General features: G+C 36.5%; 1 protein-coding gene across 1 annotated transcript in view; it reads right to left on the reverse strand.

The window, feature by feature from the left end:
* Nucleotides 1–7,312: 7,312 nt before the first annotated feature.
* The window catches only part of LOC136031967 (NADH dehydrogenase [ubiquinone] 1 alpha subcomplex subunit 8-like), a 60,299-nt gene continuing 48,834 nt past the window's right edge, over nt 7,313–18,777 (reverse strand). Inside the window, exons 3-4 of the mRNA XM_065711982.1 lie at nt 16,751–16,841; nt 7,313–7,492 (exon numbers count right to left, since the gene is read on the reverse strand). Of these exons, the coding sequence (XP_065568054.1) occupies nt 7,358–7,492; nt 16,751–16,841 (226 nt within the window). The 3' untranslated portion in view covers nt 7,313–7,357. The remainder of the gene's footprint in view (nt 7,493–16,750; nt 16,842–18,777) is intronic.

Below are 18,777 nucleotides of genomic sequence, written 5' to 3' on the forward strand. Positions count from 1 at the left end.
TTTAAGCTTTAGTGTAACGAGCGAGATATTGACGAGGGGGTAGACCCCCTCATATAAGTAATAGAAATATACAAATATAAATGCCAAGAGTGCAAACTTCGTGCCGCTAGTGGAACGGTGCATTGCAGTCGGTGTCAACAGTGGTTTCATCAAAAGTGCGCTGGCACTTTTATTTAGGAGAGCAAACAATGTGGTGAGTAGTTATGCACTTTCTCCGCCCGCTGCCAACCATGCTGTACACCCAAGTCTGTCACAAAATCAACAACCCCAAAATCAGTTGAAAAATACCAAGTTTCCCATGTCCCCCCTTATTTTGACTGTGTCAAATATATAAAACAACTTGCTGATATCCAAGTTAAATACAATTCACAGTTAGAGAAAAATTTAAACCTTGAAGCAGCCATAGAAGAATTAAAACAGAACAAGTAGACGTATTTTTAATACCAAAAAAGGGTAACAATATACTCCCTGAAACGTGATCTGGAAATTATAAAACTAAGTGAAGATATCAACTCCCAAAATTCCCATCGCCTTTTTATGGAAGATGAACTTTTAACTCTACAAAACAATCAAGTGACCGTAAAATCAAAAATCACCGAATTACAAAGGGTCTTAAAAAACAACGAAGCAATTATTACTAAACTAGGGGATCAACTTTCAAAGTTCAGTAACTCCAGCATTAACTGCAAAATATCCCAAGGGAGTTTACAAATATCTACTTGTAGTATGGCTACGGATGAAGCTCTTGAGCTTGTGAATGGTTCAGTGACTTCCGGTTTGTTACATAAATTATCAGGTGATAATGAACCAAATGAAAGGAATAACAAGGTTATTGACAAATCATTACCAGAAGATAATATAGTTATTATTTTTGAGAAAATGATGATAAAGAAGGATAAAAGGAATAGAAACGCAAAATTAAACAGAAAAGAAAATGTAATCTGTCATCATTTTAATCGTGGTTTCTGCAAGTTTCACAAGCAATGCAAGTTGTTACATCCTTTTAAGAGGTACTGAGCTTTGGAAAGGCACCGTTGCTTTTATATTCTTTCATAGTTCTTGGTCAGAACTTTTGTAGTTTAAACATAACTACTCACCACATTGTTTGCTCTCCTAAATAGAAGTCCCAGCGCACTTTGGATGAAACCACTGTTGACACCGACTGCAATGCACCGTCCCGTTCCACTAGCGGCAGGAAGTTTGACTCGGTTGACAGAGAATGTTTGTGGAGAGTCCTCAAGCATTATGGGTAACCAGAAAAACTAGTGAGCATGATGATTTCCCTATACGAAGAGACCTATACGAGAGACTATCAAGACCGAAAATAGCAAAACCAGATTTTTCAAGATCATGCCTGATGTGTAATTTTCCCATTTCTTTATGTTGTCAAAATAAACTACATACTAAGACGAAACTTTGGATATAGCTTAAAAGTAAACAATAAGCAACTCTCTGATTTAAATGTTACGGGTGACGCTGTCTTGTTAGAATATCCTAAACAAAGGTTAAAGTAGATACTTGACACAATAATAGAAAATTCAGAAAATGTCAGGCTAACCACTAACATTGGCAAATTAAAGAACATTTCCATCACAAGTTCAGGTGAAGGATTTGAAATACCTGGGTAGCTGGGTCAATTGTGATAGTGATCGAGATAAAGCGCATAATTGGTCAATCAACAGGAGCTTTTGATACACTAAAGCCCATTTTGAAGTGCGGTAAATATTCTTTGCGATTAGCAATGTGTTCTACATATTCCTCTACGCTAGTGAGTGCTGGAAAATGAATCAGCAGATCGAAAAGAAAATTTTTGCATTCAAAAATATGTACCTAAGGAGAATTTTAAACATAAGCTGGCAACGGAGTCAGTAACTCTGAAATTCATTATAGAACCAGCCAACCTCTCATTACTGCTGTTATAAGGAAAATACAGATGGACATATTTAGGACATTTAATCCACATGAAAGAAAGCCACCTTGCTCGGACAGTCTACGACTGGAAACCAGGCGACCGAAGAAGACGACGTCACCCAAAGAAAACTTTTGACCGAGATCTGAGGATGGATGAGACCTCGTTATTACCTTAGTTAAACGCTTGACTCTTTCTCACAACTCTACTTTTTAAAACAATAAAAAACATTAGCGTAAAGAGCGAGGCGTTGAGGAGGGGACAACCCCTTTCATATACGGAATAATTTCTGTTCGTTTTAAGTTTTAATGTCGCTCCTTACTTGCAGTTAAAAAAAACTTGGTGTTTTATTTAATTTCTGAACGTTTTTAAATTAATGCATGTTTTGATTTTGGCTCACCGCTCATGAATACTCAAACTGAAATTGGCATATTAATTTTTTTTTGTCTAAATGGCTTTCTCATATTTTTGTTCCGACGATTTTGATAAAAAAGGGGTGGAGGAGGAGGCCTAGTTGCCCTCCAATTTTTAATAACTTATAAAAGCAACTAAAACTTTTTAGTTTGTTCTTTTTACGAACGTTTTTGTTAGTAATAAACATACGTGAATTACAAATTAACTTACGTAACGAACTTATATTCTATATTTTTATTACATGTATGAGGGGGTTGGCCCCCTCGTCAATATATCACTCGTTACACTAAAGCTTAAATTTTGTCCCGGTTCTTTAAGAATGGCCCCAGAATCACAAAGGCCGTAGAATAAATAGCTGAAATTACTAAAACTACTTTAGCGGAAAGCGCGAGGTATTTAGGAGGAGATGAACCCCTCATATGCGTAGTAATTTCTGTTAATTTTAAGTTTTAACGCTGCTCCTTACTTTCAGTTGAAAAACTTTTTCATTATTATTTTTTCAGCGTGTTTTTTTTTTGTAAATGCTTGAAAATCCTGCGCCCCCTTCATGGAATTTCTTTTTCCCCATGACAAATTCCTCCAGCTAAAGATCCTTCAAAGTAGCTCCCTACCCTCAAGCCCCTCCCCCCCTCAATAAAAAAAGCTTGAAAACGTCTGTACGCTTCCCAATAACCATTTCTGTATGTAAACACTGGTCAAAGTTTGTAACTTGCAGCCCCTCCCCCGGGAACTATGGGGGAGTAAGTCGTCCCTAAAGACATCTTATTATGTTTTTCGCCTATGCTGAAGAAAATGGCTTTTTCAAAATTTTGATCCGTTGACTTTGGGGGAAAATGAGCGTGGGAGGGGGCCTAGGTGCCCTCCAATTTACTTGGTCACTTAAAAAGGGCACTATAAATTTTCATTTCCATTACAATAAGCCCTCTCGCGACATCCTAGGACCACTGGGTCGATACGATCACCCCTGGGAAAAAAAAACACGCACCCGTGATCAGTCTTCTGGCAAAAAATACAAAGTTCCACATTTTTGTAGATAGGAGCTTGAAATTTCTACAGTGGGGTTCTCTGATAGCTGAATACGATGGTGTGATTTTTAGTGTGATTTTCAAAAATAAGGTAAATTTTCTCAAGCTCGTATCTTTTGATGGGTAAGACTAAATTTAATGAAACTTATATATTTGAAATCAGCATGAAACTACGATTCTTTTGATGTATTTATTAGCATCAAAATTCCGTCTTTTGGACTTTCGTTTACTATTGAGCTGGGTCGCACCTTACTACAGTTCGTTAACTACCACGAACTGTTTGATTAGATGCGTATTTGGATCCACTATCCTTACGGACCAGCTCAGCGAGACATGCGATTCGTTGTACAACAATTCCATTTAGCATAACGGATAGAAAAATCGAACCAGTTTAATGGAAGCAATAATGAAAGTTCATTCAATAGCTGAAGCGATATATACGTAAATTGAAGACACACGAAAATTTATTACAACCTATGAATAAGGTCAAACATATGAATTATTCCATGAGTGACTTATTCCTGGGTTCGACCCTCTAGATAAATGCATAGTACTTGTAATAAGCCCCGTCTTTAGTGCCAGTTTTGACTTGGGAGCTAGCCAGGTACGGTTCTAGATGGGTAAAATATATTAGTTTTGGCTTACTTCTCCCCTAGCCAGAAGACGTACAGAGGCAGGCTATTGCAGGATGTTTCTATGATTTTCCGGAACATTTTTTGGCAAAAATTTTAAATAAATAAAATGAAAAAACTATAGGCCTACATAAAAATACTTAACTAAAACTGAACCTAGTTTGACAACTTCCTCGAAGTTTATGCTCTGGTTAAAATCGAGAAGATTCAAGATTCATTTGATGAAAGTAGCTATTGTAGTTGCAGCTAATGGTGCAACTAATTTGCTCGGGTAATTTATATATACATATATATATATATATATATATATATATATATATATATATATATATATATATATATATATATATATATATTTGAAAAGAGAAATCACCAATGCAACAGCACAAACACATAAAAAAAAAAAAAAAAAAAAAAAAAAAAAAAAAAAAAAAAAAAAAAAAAAAAAAATTAGACAGAAGGAGAAAAGGAAGACTGTTTTCCTAAATTAGTGATTAATATAGACCAGCACTTGAATGAGGCCTTAACCCTACTCATCCATACAATCACATAGGTCAAACAGCATAGCCATACACAATCAACCATAAAGAATAATCCATGGACAGGCAGTCATGTCGTCAATAAGTATAAGTCGTCATTTACCAAACAATAGAAACAATAAAGACAAATAATTCAGAGGCAACAACCCAACACAAGGGCTCATCAGGAGAATGCACTTGCCTATAGGGTTTCGGCACTTTAAATTCTCTACCCAGTCAAGTGTTGTGCCTACCACAGAATATCCATGGCATCCCCGTGTCAGGTATCACCCCCAAAATACATGCCTATGAAAAAAAAAAGAAAAATGTAGAACAACCAAGTAACACCAAAACAAGCTGATCCTGTTAATATATTCCTCTTTTTACCAACAATAGGTAAACTGAATATGAAAAATTTTACCAAATCACAAAAAACCTGAATGAACTAAACAATTATAGAATTCATCTTTACCATGTGGCTAATTTTAAAAAAAATACGCTCTATTAGAAACACAATTCAAAATAAATGGTGCTGCATCATCTTTTCGCGAACCTCCGAAATTAGCCGAAAATTTCTTTAAGTATTTCCAGATAATTCTTTTGGTATTTATTTAAAAGTTCGTTATAATGAAAACTAAATTTTTTTAATTGCCAAGTTAATTTATTTGCAGAAAAACCTCTTAATATCAATTTTTGGCTTAAGATTTTACCTCTATTTTTAAAATCAATATAATTACTACAAATCCTTGCATAACGAAGTAACTGTGAGAAAAACGCCGAATATGTGATATTTGAGTGTATATTACTTTCAGGGAATGGGAAACTAATCACTTCAAAATCAAAATCATCCGTTTTATTATACATTTTAAAACTTAATTTATTATTATCAAAAATATTAATATTTAAATCTAAGAAAAGATCTTCATGACCAGCGCCATGACTAGGTTCAAGAGTAAGCTCTGATGGATATATATTTTTAGAAATATCAATGAAATCCTTACAATTTAAGACCAAAATATCATCTAAATATCTTTCATTATTTGACAAAACATGTTTTAAATTATTTGGATTATTCTTATCCATCATAAATTTATATTCTAGTTGACTTAAAAACAAGTCAGCTATAAATGGGCTGGCATTCCCCCCCCCCATGGGAATTCCCACGATTTGCTTGTACAAATCACCACCAAATCTTATATAAGTATTCTATAAAACAAATTCTAATAACTCAAAAATCATATCCAAGCTGTAACATCTCTAGTTAACTGTAGTCTTAAAGCAATTTGTCCATATAGCTTTTTTATTATAAGTGTCTATTTTTAAGAACCTTTTACTAGATAAGAGGAAAGATTTCTTGATAACAGTTTTTAAATTATCTAGCACTACATTAAGTGATAAATTAGTATACATTGTCGCAAAATCGAAAGACTCAATTCTTTTAGCTGAAACCATTGTTAAAGAATCTATCACCTGCAGTGAATTATTAACACTCCAATATGGATTAAAATTCGAAAATTGTTTAATACCAGAACAATAGGTTTTAAGCTTATTTACAATTTCCTTTAAAATTAAAGAGAGGTCAGTAGCAGCAATGCGGGTTTTTGCGGTCGACTTAGATACCAGATGAAATTACATACTAGTTTACTATAATTGTTATAATGAGCCATCGAGGGCCAGGACAACTTCTTGACTTTATAGGCCTTCCCTTCCTGGGCATTTTGCTTTCTCAAAATATGACCAATCAAAGCTCAGAAGTGTTTTCTACGAGATAAGTTTAAAATTTACAGGTTCCTGTCCGTCCACCAGAGCTTATTGTCCAATTACCAAAAAATATTTGGGCTCAACACAGTACTATATTTTTAAAAGCAATTATCACCTGGGTAGATTCGAAAGTAAGATATCGCTTCATTTGTTTTTCCTAATATTCTTGGACTATTCCTTAGCTAGTTATAATCTAAAAAATTTCGTGTTGCTAGGACATACTTTCTGCTTTAATGGTATCTCTAGCAATAGCTTTAGAGAAGGCAACAATTGACAAACCGAAGACAACATAGAAAGATAAAGATTACATCCAAAACCACAAGCGCAGCTTGTGACAAATCTTGACGACAAATCTTAAGCGATTCATATTGTAGAACAATTTCTTTTATCCGGAACAAAGTTTCAAACAGTATGAAAAAAACACCTTTATATGCTAAGAGTGACAAACATCAAGGAATTACCCCCCGACTGTGTTTCATATGCATAATTTGTCTGTGCTTCTAATATCTGTTTGACTTGATCAGCTAAATTATGTCCCACCTATGAAAAAAGACTACAACACACCAACGAGCTATGAATGGTTGCTATAATGCTCAAGTATACTCTGCACCTCACATTTTGCTGTGAACTATAGGATTAATTGAGTCACAACTACTTAGCAGAAATTCTACTCAGCTGGTCAAAATTTAAATATTCTATTGTGACACCGATAAAACGCAAGGTTTATTTTATCTTAGATTTTTTCTTTGGACAATAAAATGCAAATGAACATTAAAAAAAACAACTAAATAGTCAATAATGTCTTTAGTTTGCACTTTAAAAATAGCCCTGAAAACGCAATAAGTAAACCCAAAAAATTATTTAACTCCTCAAAACCGTCTCTAAAACGAAGTTTTCGCTACTGTTGCGGCTTATATAGATTTATTTAAACTATACTGAGAGTTTTTTTTTTATAGAGTGGTGAACAATCTGTTTTAAAGCAAGAAACTGATCATAGAAGTCCAAACGTTTTGAAAAAACTCAGTTTAACTTACTCACATTAAGAAAAAAGTGTCGACGTAAGCATTATAATTCTATGAGAAATAAACAAATAACTTGTTAATCATAAGTGTATCGCATGCCATAGTATTTAGCTTTAAGACGAGGGAAATCTTCGGGAAGCTCATCTTGCTTGGGGTCATTAACAAATGGCTCTTCTTTTATTGCCGGCCGTGGTCTCTCAGTGTGATGAACCTTAGAGAGAAAAAAAGAAATTTTAATTACATTTTTGTTTTTAACATGGTAAAGCTGAAATTCACAGAAATTCAACAGTCCTTGTAATACAAACTAATACTGACTCTAATACTGACGAACTAATACTGGATAGTTATTGTCAGCTATATTACTTTGCTGGTAATTACCTAATTTCCTAATATAGTCACAAATCATTACGTAATTGAAGATGCTGGATATCTTGCTATTGAAAGAACCCACAAATACTCTGCTATAAAATATTTCAGAAATAAAGGGTAGATTAACATACAACAAGATACCGTCGGGTTGACAAGACTCTCCTTACCATAACAAGAGCTAAGAGCTCATATGGCACTTGTGACGAGGCGAGAAGAGCTAAGAGCCAAGAGATCATATGGTATGAGCTCTAACAAAATTCTATGAATCAATAGATTGATTTAAAAAGGAAAATAAGAGGCTTAATGCCGGTCAGGATTTAAAACAAGAGCTCTGAGTCACGATGTCCTTCTAAATATCAAAATTCATTAAGATCCAAACACCCACTCGTAAGTTATAAATACCTAATTTTTTCTAACTTTTCCTCTTCCGTTAGCCCCCCAGATGGTCGAATCTGGGAAAACGACTTTATCAAGTCAAATCGTGCAGCTCCCTGACACGCCTATCAATTTTCATCGTCCTAGCACGTCCAGAAGCACCAAAATCGCCAAATCACTGAACCCCTCCCCCCTACTCCCCCAAAGAGAGCGAATCCAGTACGATTCTGTCAATCACGTATCAAGGACATTTGTTTATTCTATCCACCAAGCTTCATCCCGATTCCTACACTCCAAGTGTTTTTCCAAGATTTCCCCCTCCAACTCCCCCAAATGTCAAACGATCTGGTCGGGATTTGAAATAAGAGCTCTGAGACATGAATTCTTTCTAAAAATCAAATTTCATTAAGATCCGATCATCTATTCGTAAGATAAAAATACCCCAATTTTCACGTTTTCCAAGAATTCTGGTTTCCCCCTCCAACTCCCCCCAACGTCACAGGATCTGGTCGGAATTTAAAATAAGAACTTTAAAGCACAAGATCCTTCTAAATATCAAATTTCATTAAGATCTGGTCACCCTTTCGTAAGTTACAAATACCTCAATTTTCAAAATTAACCCCCCCCCCTCCAATTCTACCAAAGAGAGCAGATCCGGTCCGGTTATGTCAGTCACGTATCTTAGACAGGTTTTTATTCTTCCCATCCAGTTTCATCCTGATCTCACCGCTTTAAGTATTTTCTAAGATTTCAGGCCCCCCCAACTGCCCCCCCCCCAATTACGCTTGATCCAATTGAGATTTAAAATAAGAGATCTGAGTTATGAGGTCCTTCTAAATATAAAGTTTCATGAAGATCCGATCACTCCTTCGTAAGTTAAAAATACGTCATTTTCTCTTATTTTTAGAATTACCCCCCCCCCCCCCCAATAGATTGGATCCGTTCCAATTATTTAAATCACGTATGTAAGACTTCTGCTTATTTTTCCCACCAAGTTTCATCCCGATCCCTCCAATCTAAGCGTTTTCCATGATTTTAGGTTCCCCCACCCCAAACTTCCCCCAACGTCACCAGGTCCAGTCAGGATTTAAAATAAGAGCTTTGAGACACGGTATCCTTCTAAATATCAAATTTCATTGAGATCCGATAACCCGTTCGAAAGTTAAAATACCTAATTTTTTCTAATTTTTCAGAATTAACCCCTCCCCCAACTACCCCAAAGAGAGCGGATCCGTTCCGGTTATGTCAATCATGTATCTAGGACTTGTGATTATATTTTCCACCAAGTTTCATCCCGATTCCTCCACTCTAAGTGTTTTTCAAGGTTTAGGTTTCTCCCTCCCAACTCCCCCCCCCCCAATGTCACCAGATCTGGTCGGGTTTGAAATAAGAGCTCTGAGACACGATATCCTTCTAAATATCAAATTTCATTGAGATCCGGTCACCTGTTCGTAAGTTAAAAATACCTCATTTTTTCTAATTTTTCAGAAATAACCCCCCCAACTACCCCAAAGAGAGCAGATCCGTTCCGATTATGTCAATCATGTATCTGGGACTTGTGCTTATTTTTCCCATCAAGTTTCATCCCGATCCCTCCACTCTAAGTGTTTTCCAAGATTTTAGGTTCCCCCCCCTCCAGCTCCCCCCAATGTCATCAGATCCGGTCGGGATTTAAAATAAGAGCTCTGAGACACAATATCATTCCAAACATCAAATTTCATTAAGATCCCATCACCCATTCATAAGTTAAAAATACTTCATTTTTTCTATTTTTTCCGCATTAACCGGCTCCCCCACTCCCCCCCAGATGGTCAAATTGGGAAAACGACTATTTCTAATTTAAGCTGGTCTCGTCCCTGATACGCCTGCCAAATTTCATCGTCCTAGCTTACCTGGAAGTGCCTAAAGTAGCAAAACTGGGACCGACAGACAGACAGACAGACCGACAGAATTGGCGATTGCTATATGTCACTTGGTTAATACCAAGTGCCATAAAAAGTTAGAGAAGCCAAGAGTTAACACCACAGTCAGAGTTAAAAGGATAGGAACGACGAGAGCGAGCCGTGATCTTTTTTTTTCCTATACAGAAGCGCTAGCAGACTATGGATGTTAACTATTGTTAAAGACCAAAACATACTGGAAGGGACTTTTTTTTTTTTTTTTTTTTTTTTTTTTTTTTTTTTTTTTTTTTTTTTTTTTTTTACACCTAATTACAATAAGCCAAGAGATTTGTCGTTGATTTTTTTTAGTGTGAAAATGAAAAAAATTGGAAATTCTAAAATAAGAAAAAATAAAATAATTACCAAATATTAAACTTAATTGGACTACAGTCCAGTAAATAACCAACCTGATCTGGAACAATAAGAAAGACACCGATTCCTGAAGTTTGTAGATTAAAAAATACTTCGGTTCTAAATATATAAGGCATGTTAGGCTACCTTTATCGGAAAATTATCACAGAAAATATCTAATAATGCAAGGCTAACTTTTCTGGAAGTATAGGACTTCAAGGAGGGAGAGGGACAGGAAGGGAGTAAAAAATTAAACAAAATAGAGCATGGACTTCTAATAGTGGATTTTCTTCTCTATGGATTTTCGTCGGACATAAAGCGTTGGAGTATATAATGTACTATGTGCTTTTATTGTTTGGAAATAATTCCACAAAAAATAAATTTCCTGAAATTTGCACCAAACCCGAATCTAATAGGATAGCTATTCATTAACTCGAGAGGTCAGGCAAACTAAAAAATTCACAGGTTAAGCACCTACGAACATCATCTTAGGAGACAGGGGCACTAAAATACTTACTTGCTAACCGTGCCAAAAAAGGCTTTTTCACATTGCCATACCACTACACTTCACTGTCACGAAAATTTTGGGTGAAACTTTTCTCACGACGGCTGACACACAAGGGGAGACCGACGCCTCTCCAATATGACCTATAGAGAGCTTACGAGGGCCATATGTCTTCCAAGGACGTTCCCATCGGTGTAGTGTCCTTCTCTAGGCAGCACCCAAGAGTGGCTTTGTACCATCCACGTCTTTTTTTTTTTTTTTTTTTTTTTTTTTTTTTTTTTTTTTTTTTTTTTTTTTTTTTTTACACCTAATTACAATAAGCCAAGAGATTTGTCGTTGATTTTTTTTAGTGTGAAAATGAAAAAAATTGGAAATTCTAAAATAAGAAAAAATAAAATAATTACCAAATATTAAACTTAATTGGACTACAGTCCAGTAAATAACCAACCTGATCTGGAACAATAAGAAAGACACCGATTCCTGAAGTTTGTACATTAAAAAATACTTCGGTCCTAAATATATAAGGCATGTTAGGCTACCTTTATCGGAAAACTATCACAGAAAATATCTAATAATGCAAGGCTAACTTTTCTGGAAGTATAGGACTTCAAGGAGGGAGAGGGACAGGAAGGGAGTAAAAAATTAAACAAAATAGAACATGGACTTCTAAGAGTGAATTTTCTTCTCTATGGATTTTCGTCCGACATAAAGCGCTGGAGTATATAATGTACTATGTGCTTTTATTGTTTGGAAATAAGTCCACAAAAAATAAATATTCAGAAATTTGTACCAAACCCAAATCTAGTAGGATAGCTATTCATTACCTCGAGAGGCCAGGCAAACTAAAAAATTCACACGTTAAGCATCTACGAACATCATCTTAGGAGACAGGGGCACTAAAATACTTACTTGCTAACCGTGCCAAAAAAGGCTTTTTCACATTGCCATACCACTACACTTCACTGTCACGAAAATTTTGGGTGAAACTTTTCTCACGACGGCTGACGCACAAGGGGAGACCGACGCCTCTCCAATATGACCTATAGAGAGCTTACGAGGGCCATATGTCTTCCAAGGACGTTCCCATCGGTGTAGTGTCCTTCTCTAGGCAGCACCCAAGAGTGGCTTTGTACCATCCACGTCTTCTAATGTCACGGCGAGGGCCCAAAACATCAAGGCAGAAACTGCCATCACCCAAAACGAAACATATAGCCTAAATATCACCATCTATTACTAAGAATTTTCTGAAAAATCAGCGGTGGTTTTGTTCTTCACGCATTGAGGTTTTCGTAATTCTGTCAAATTATTAGATTCCTCGGAAGCAGCTATTTTCGAAATCTTCAATACGTTTCTCCTGCTATTTTGCCAGTGCCTATGTACAGCACCCGTACAGTAGTACATAAAAGACATTGCTATTTAGGAGTTGGAGCTTTAAGGTGTATGCAGAAATATTCCAGGCTTTTCATAGTTTAGTAGAACGTTGCCTGCTCGTCGCTCTCCTCAGAACCGACATTCAGTGGCCGGGATCGTTTTCGGGTTTTTGTAATGTCTTTTGTGTACTCGACTGACAACCCAATTCGTGGCAGTGTTTGAAAGCTCTGCATTCTCTGATATACATCTTCCCTCAGATAAGAAAGGAGCGTAATGCCATCAGCAGAATCACCAGTAAAGACAGTACGACTTACATGCAACTGTGTCACTCCAAATAAGGTTACATGTCCGAAGTCAATAGTCGATAACAATTGTAAAGAGCACAGGAGCCAGGATACATCCCTGAAGCACTCTGAGACGGACCTGGATCCATTCCATCAGGTCTCCATTATCGGTTCCGATAGCGTCCACATAGTCCTTACGTAAAGCAACAATACTGCTAGCAATCTTGTCTCAAAGGTCATGGTGTTGTAATATTCTCCTTAGTGATTTCCGTTGTATAGAATATTAATATTTCAATCAGCCACTCCTTCGATTCCTCAATTAATATTCTTGAACTAAATATCAGATCAGCACAAGATCTGTCTGGCCGAAAACCATGTTGCTCGTCCTCCAGGATTTCTTCAATTCTTGAATGAATAAGGTTCACGATATGGCAAAGTACTTGAAGTTAATTTTTCTTTTGACAAAAGAACAGTGACTAGAGGTCAGAAGATTGATAAATGGTCTCTACTTATACTCTAACCACCAAAATTTGGCTTAAGCCAAATTTTTAAGGTTTTGCCAAAAATCCTTGTCAAAGCTGACTTTTATTGAAACTATAACCGAATTCACCCCCGGATCCCTTTTGCCAATCGTCTTTCAGTTGCCCAATCTCGTTTACATCTTTGGTCACTGCCAATTCTGTGATAATGCTCCATAATCTTGGGTCAATGATCAAGAGTTACTATCTTTCAACTAAAAATCCGTTAAAGAGCACCGTTGTAATCACAATAAATCTTGGAAGTTTTTCAGCCGTTGATTTACATCTACCAAATCAAAATTCCGGGCTTGGACTGAAATTAGGTGTAAATGGATGTAAAAGAGGACCATTTCTCCATCTACATATTAGCATTATCAACAGTTACTCACGTTTATGCTACTATATGGCATCACTGTGCTACAAAGCAACAATATTGCTTTTGCAGTAATTATTTTTTTAACTGTGATCAGCTGTCTGTTGTACGATAGGACACAGAAATTCAAAGATTTTTTTCTGGCATAGGAATGGTGAAACAGTGAAAAGGAGTTCCTTTAAATTTTGAAAAATTTCCCGCGTGTTTCTAAGAAATTAAATTTTTTCTAGTCTCTTAAATAGTATAAACAATAAGGAAAATGAAACTGTCGTGACTTAAAAGTTTTAGGAATCATTTAACGCTGAACTCATATGGAGCATAAGACTATCTCATTCGAATGCTGAGAAAGAAAATCCTTATCTCTTCTAGATTTCTAGGAAATGATTCTGGTAAGATTAATCTCAAGATTTTTTTGAAACTCTAAATTTGTTTTTAATGATATTTTCAATTTTAATTGAATTTTCTAAAATTTATCCATGCTCTTAAGCATCGGGTCAAATTAGACTGCTACAAGCTACGATTGACTACTAAGTGAAACGAAGGGATGAGATGGGGGATTTGCCAGAATCCCATCATTTCCACAGCTACCAGAAGGGGTGGCCAGATCCCAACCAAATTTGACAGGAAGTAAAGGTAATCTTAGAGTTGGTTTTATAAGACAATCTAGCAAAAGGAGCTGTCAAACCTAAATCAAACTTTGTGGATAGAAACAGCAAAGGGTCCAGTGAATCCCTACGAGTGGCTGGACACAAATCATTCTCGGAAGGGATGGGTTCCATTAGTTTATCCACTAGATTAGTTCATCAATCATTAGACCATCCACCAGAAAAGACGATCGGGTCTTAACCAAAATTCTTGGTAAGTAAAAGCTAGTTTCCAACCATATCTTTTGGGAATCCGGGCCAAATCTTATTTTCGTGGGGGAGGTAGAAAGGGAAAGAATTCCTAAACTTTTAGAGGTTATCAGATCTCAACCAAACTTACTTAAAAGTGACAGTTCGTGTTCCAATCGTGCCCTTTGGGGGTCATTATCCATCATGACTTCTGTGCGGGAGGGGGGGGAGAGGAATTCAAAACTCTTGTTCTCACAACCTGTACCGAATCAAATTTAGTAAGAAGTAAGAGCATGTATTTTAGTTGTTTCTTTTGGGGGTCCATACCCAATCCAGCCTAGAAAGGGGAAGAAATTATCTAAATTCTTGTTATTAGGACACAAACAAGAAGGGGTTGTTGAATATTAAAGAAATCTGGTTTGATATTGGAGCTGATGTCCTAGTTATGGTTTTGAAAATCGCTGATTCGATCCGAACTTTTAAGAGATTATAAAGGGAAGGGTCTCTTTAACTCTTATAGCCAAGATATCAAGCAGAAGAGGTTATCGAATCTTAACCAAACTTGGAATAACGTAAGAGTAAATATCCTGATTGTAGGTTTGGAAGATGCACAAGCTTAGTGAGCGCCATAAGGAGGGGGGTCTAAATATTTGTACTCGCGATTAGCTTTAACACGTTGTCAGATCTCAAACACATATGCTGGAAAGCAAAAGCAAGAGTCCTAACTCTTGGGACTTCATGCCCGTTCCACCCTATGCGGGGGAAGGAATCCCTAGATTCTGGTCAGAAGGATATTTTACATAAGGAGATGTCGGATCAGAAAGAAGATTGGTAGGAAGTAATAACAAATACTGAAATTATTACTTCTGAGAATCCCGGTTCACTTCAAACCTAATCAACCACTGGTTTTCTGGAGAAGGGAAAAGGAGGGCGTTCTTTAAATGATTTTCATCAAAACAATCGTCAGGAGGGTTTGTCGGTCAAAATTAACATTTCACACGCTCTTATGTCCTTATGAATTAAGAGACTCATTGAAGCTCTTTGGAGGGGGACGAATAGCAGCCCTAAATTACTGTCGTCAAGACATCTGTCTGAAAGGGTTTACAGATCACAACCTAACTCAGTGGGGTTAAGATCTAGTGTTCCAATAGTACCTTTCGGGAGACCAGTCCCATTTCAGAATCTATGGGGGCACGAGAACAAGAGAGAGAGAGGGGGAGTGGGTTCCAAAGTTCTTGTTTTAACAGGTATACTGCTGAGTAACTGGGGTGTAAAGTAAGATCTGGTGCCTAGACGCTATCAAACCTCTATAAAGCAGAGAGGGTCCTTAAGTTCTCGTCATGTGGAACAAAGACACTAGCAGCAGAGTTTGTTCAATCTCTACAAAACGTAAGGAAGAGCACTAGCTTTTGACCTGGTTTCACTTTACGGAGTGCCGGGAGGCGAGGGGGTGCATTTAACAAAAGTATTGAAATTATATTGAATATTATATATATTGATTATATATATTGAAATATAATAATATTGAAATTATTACTTCTGAGAATCCCGGTTCACTTCAAACCTAATCAACCACTGGTTTTCTGGAGAAGGGAAAAGGAGGGCGTTCTTTAAATGATTTTCATCAAAACAATCGTCAGGAGGGTTTGTCGGTCAAAATTAACATTTCACACGTTATATGTCCTTATGAATTAAGAGACTCATTGAAGCTCTTTGGAGGGGGAAGAATAGTAGCTCTAAATTACTGTCGTCAAGACATCTGTCTGAAAGGGTTTACAGATCACAACCTAACTCAGTGGGGTTCAGATCTAGTGTTCCAATAGTACCTTTCGGGAGACCAGTCCCATTTCAGAATCTATGGGGGCACGAGAACGAGAGAGAGAGAGAGGGGGAGTGGGTTCCAAAGTTATTGTTTTAACAGGTATACTGCTGAGTAGCTGGGGTGTAAAGTAAGATCTGGTGCCTAGACGCTATCAAACCTCTATAAAGCAGAGAGGGTCCTTAAGTTCTCTTCATGTGGAACAAAGACACTAGCAACATAGTTTGTTCAATCTCAACAAAACGTAAGAAAGAGTACTAGTTTTTGCCCTGGTTTCACTTTGCGGAGGGCCGGGAGGCGAGGGGGTGCATTTACCAAAAGATGCTGTAGGAAGGGGTAAAAAAATCTCTCTTCATCTTCCTAATTACTAGAGGGCTCTCCGAATTCACCGAGAAAAAACCTGTTAAGCGGCTGCAAGTATGGTCTTGTGTGTCTGTGCTCGATCGGAGCCCGACCTGATTCGCATACATAAGAAGGGTCTATATTATCACAGTTAAATTTGATAGGAATTAGTAGCTAAAATTTTTGGACTTTCAGAGGGTTATGAAAATAGATACTTTCACTTGTGTTGTCCCGTAGCTGTGATTTATGGGTCAGAGGTTTATTGATTTATGGGACCTTGGCATCAGGGGTTTGATAATTTCTAAATTGGTAGCATGTGATTTTTTAATCAGATAACAAACTCATTAAAAAAAAAAACAAAAAAACAATAACAACAATTTCCCACTCACCTTAGCTTCACAGAAATATCCGTAGTAGGGTCGCTCAATTTGCATCTTTTCAAGGACGCACTGATCATAAACTCCTTGGGTTTTACGACACCTACAACAGGAAGTAGAAATTTTTCAAAAAAAACTTTTTCGGTAGCAGCAGGAATTGACAGATCTCCTGACTACTAAGATTACTTATATTTCTCTTCCTAAGGGATTGGTTTCGAAATTTTCATCTCAGAAAAATTTCGAGTCAGCCATGGAATAAGTATAAAGAAGTATAGGAGATGAAAGAATCCACCCCCAATTCTTAGAGGCCTCCCAACCATCTGAAAAGGAAGCTTATATTTTCTCATAAACGATATTTTGTCAATTGTTTTCTAACTGTGTATTTCTTTACCCTTCATTGTCATTTTTGACTCGCTCAATTACTCGATGTCACATGCCTTCTAATCGCGTGTGCCTTTGCTCTTCATTTTAGTTTTGACGCACTGTAATTGTCCTTTTCGCATATCTTCTAACCGCCCGATCTTTGCTCTTCATTTTCATTTTTGACATGTTTTTGGATTTCGATTACTTCAGACAACTTAGCAATGGCTTTTGCTTTAGCTGCTCGTATTGGTGTTGTCGCAATTGATGGTTCATGTTGTCGACTTTCACATCTTATCACGTTTGGTAGTTCAGATGTTGGTTCCAAATAATCATCATGTATAGTAACTTCAACTGCAAATTTTTGTTTTTTGGGCCTTCCAGCAGGCATTATATAATGTAAATAATTGATGCATTGGATACTCAACAATCTAATTTATGCGATGCAAGACCTCATTTATATGATGTCATAAGAAAAGATTATATAATGTACTAGCATAGTACATGACGTCATTTGCAAAATCATAATTAAGGCTTTTAACGAATGTTCTCAGATTTCTGACCTACCTAGTCATTTATTTATGCGAGAATATCCCACGATTTCAATTTTCCCGAACAAATATGGCGCTGTTTTCGAGAAAAATCCATAAAAACATACATGTATAATTATTGCTCAAATATATATATATATATATATATATATATATATATATATATATATATATATATATATATATATATATATATATATATATATATCTTTGCTAATCACGTTTCCATTAAAAGACTCATATAACTGTGTACATACTGATTTATGCAATACTAAAGCATTTAGAAACATACTTTGTTTTTCTATACGATTTGAATAAAAACACAAATTGACAGATATTACAAAAGAACTCTTTGTGCTTTTGCACTACGTGTCAACATTTGAGATATACAGCAGCAGTTTTCTTTTCTGATATTAAACTACCTATGCCTACTAAGTATATACAAAAGAACAAAAAAACAAGAGCTAAGAGCTCATATGGCACTTGTGACGAGGCAAGAAGAGCTATGAGCAAAGAGCTCATATGGTATGAGCTCTAACAAAATTCTATGAATCAATAGATTGATTTAAAAGGAAAATCAGAGGCTTAATGCCGGTCAGGATTTAAAATAAGAGCTCTGAGTCACGATGTCCTTCTAAATATCAAAATTCATTAAGATCCGATCACCCACTCGTAAGTTATAAACACCTAATTTTTTCTAATTTTTCCTCTCCCTTTAGCCCCCCAGATGGTCGAATCTGGGAAAACAACTTTATCAAATCAATTTGTGCAGCTCCCTGACACACCTACCAATTTTCATCGTCCTAGTACGTCAAGAAGCACCAAACTCGCCAAATCACTGAACCCCTCCCCCCAACTCCCCCAAAGAGAGCGAGTCCAGTACGGTTACGTCAATCACGTATCAAGGACATTTGCTTATTCTATCCACCAAGCTTCATCCCGATTACCCCACTCCAAGTGTTTTCCAAGATTTCCCCCCCTCAACTCCCCCCAATGTCAAAAGATCTGGTCGGGATTTGAAATAAGAGCTCTGAGACATGAATTCCTTCTAAATATCAAATTTCATTAGGATCCAATCACCTATTCGTAGGATAAAAATACCCCAATTTTCACGTTTTCCAAGAATTC

This window comes from Artemia franciscana, chromosome 10 (assembly GCF_032884065.1).
Source record: "Artemia franciscana chromosome 10, ASM3288406v1, whole genome shotgun sequence".
NCBI classification, from domain to species: Eukaryota; Metazoa; Arthropoda; class Branchiopoda; order Anostraca; family Artemiidae; genus Artemia; species Artemia franciscana.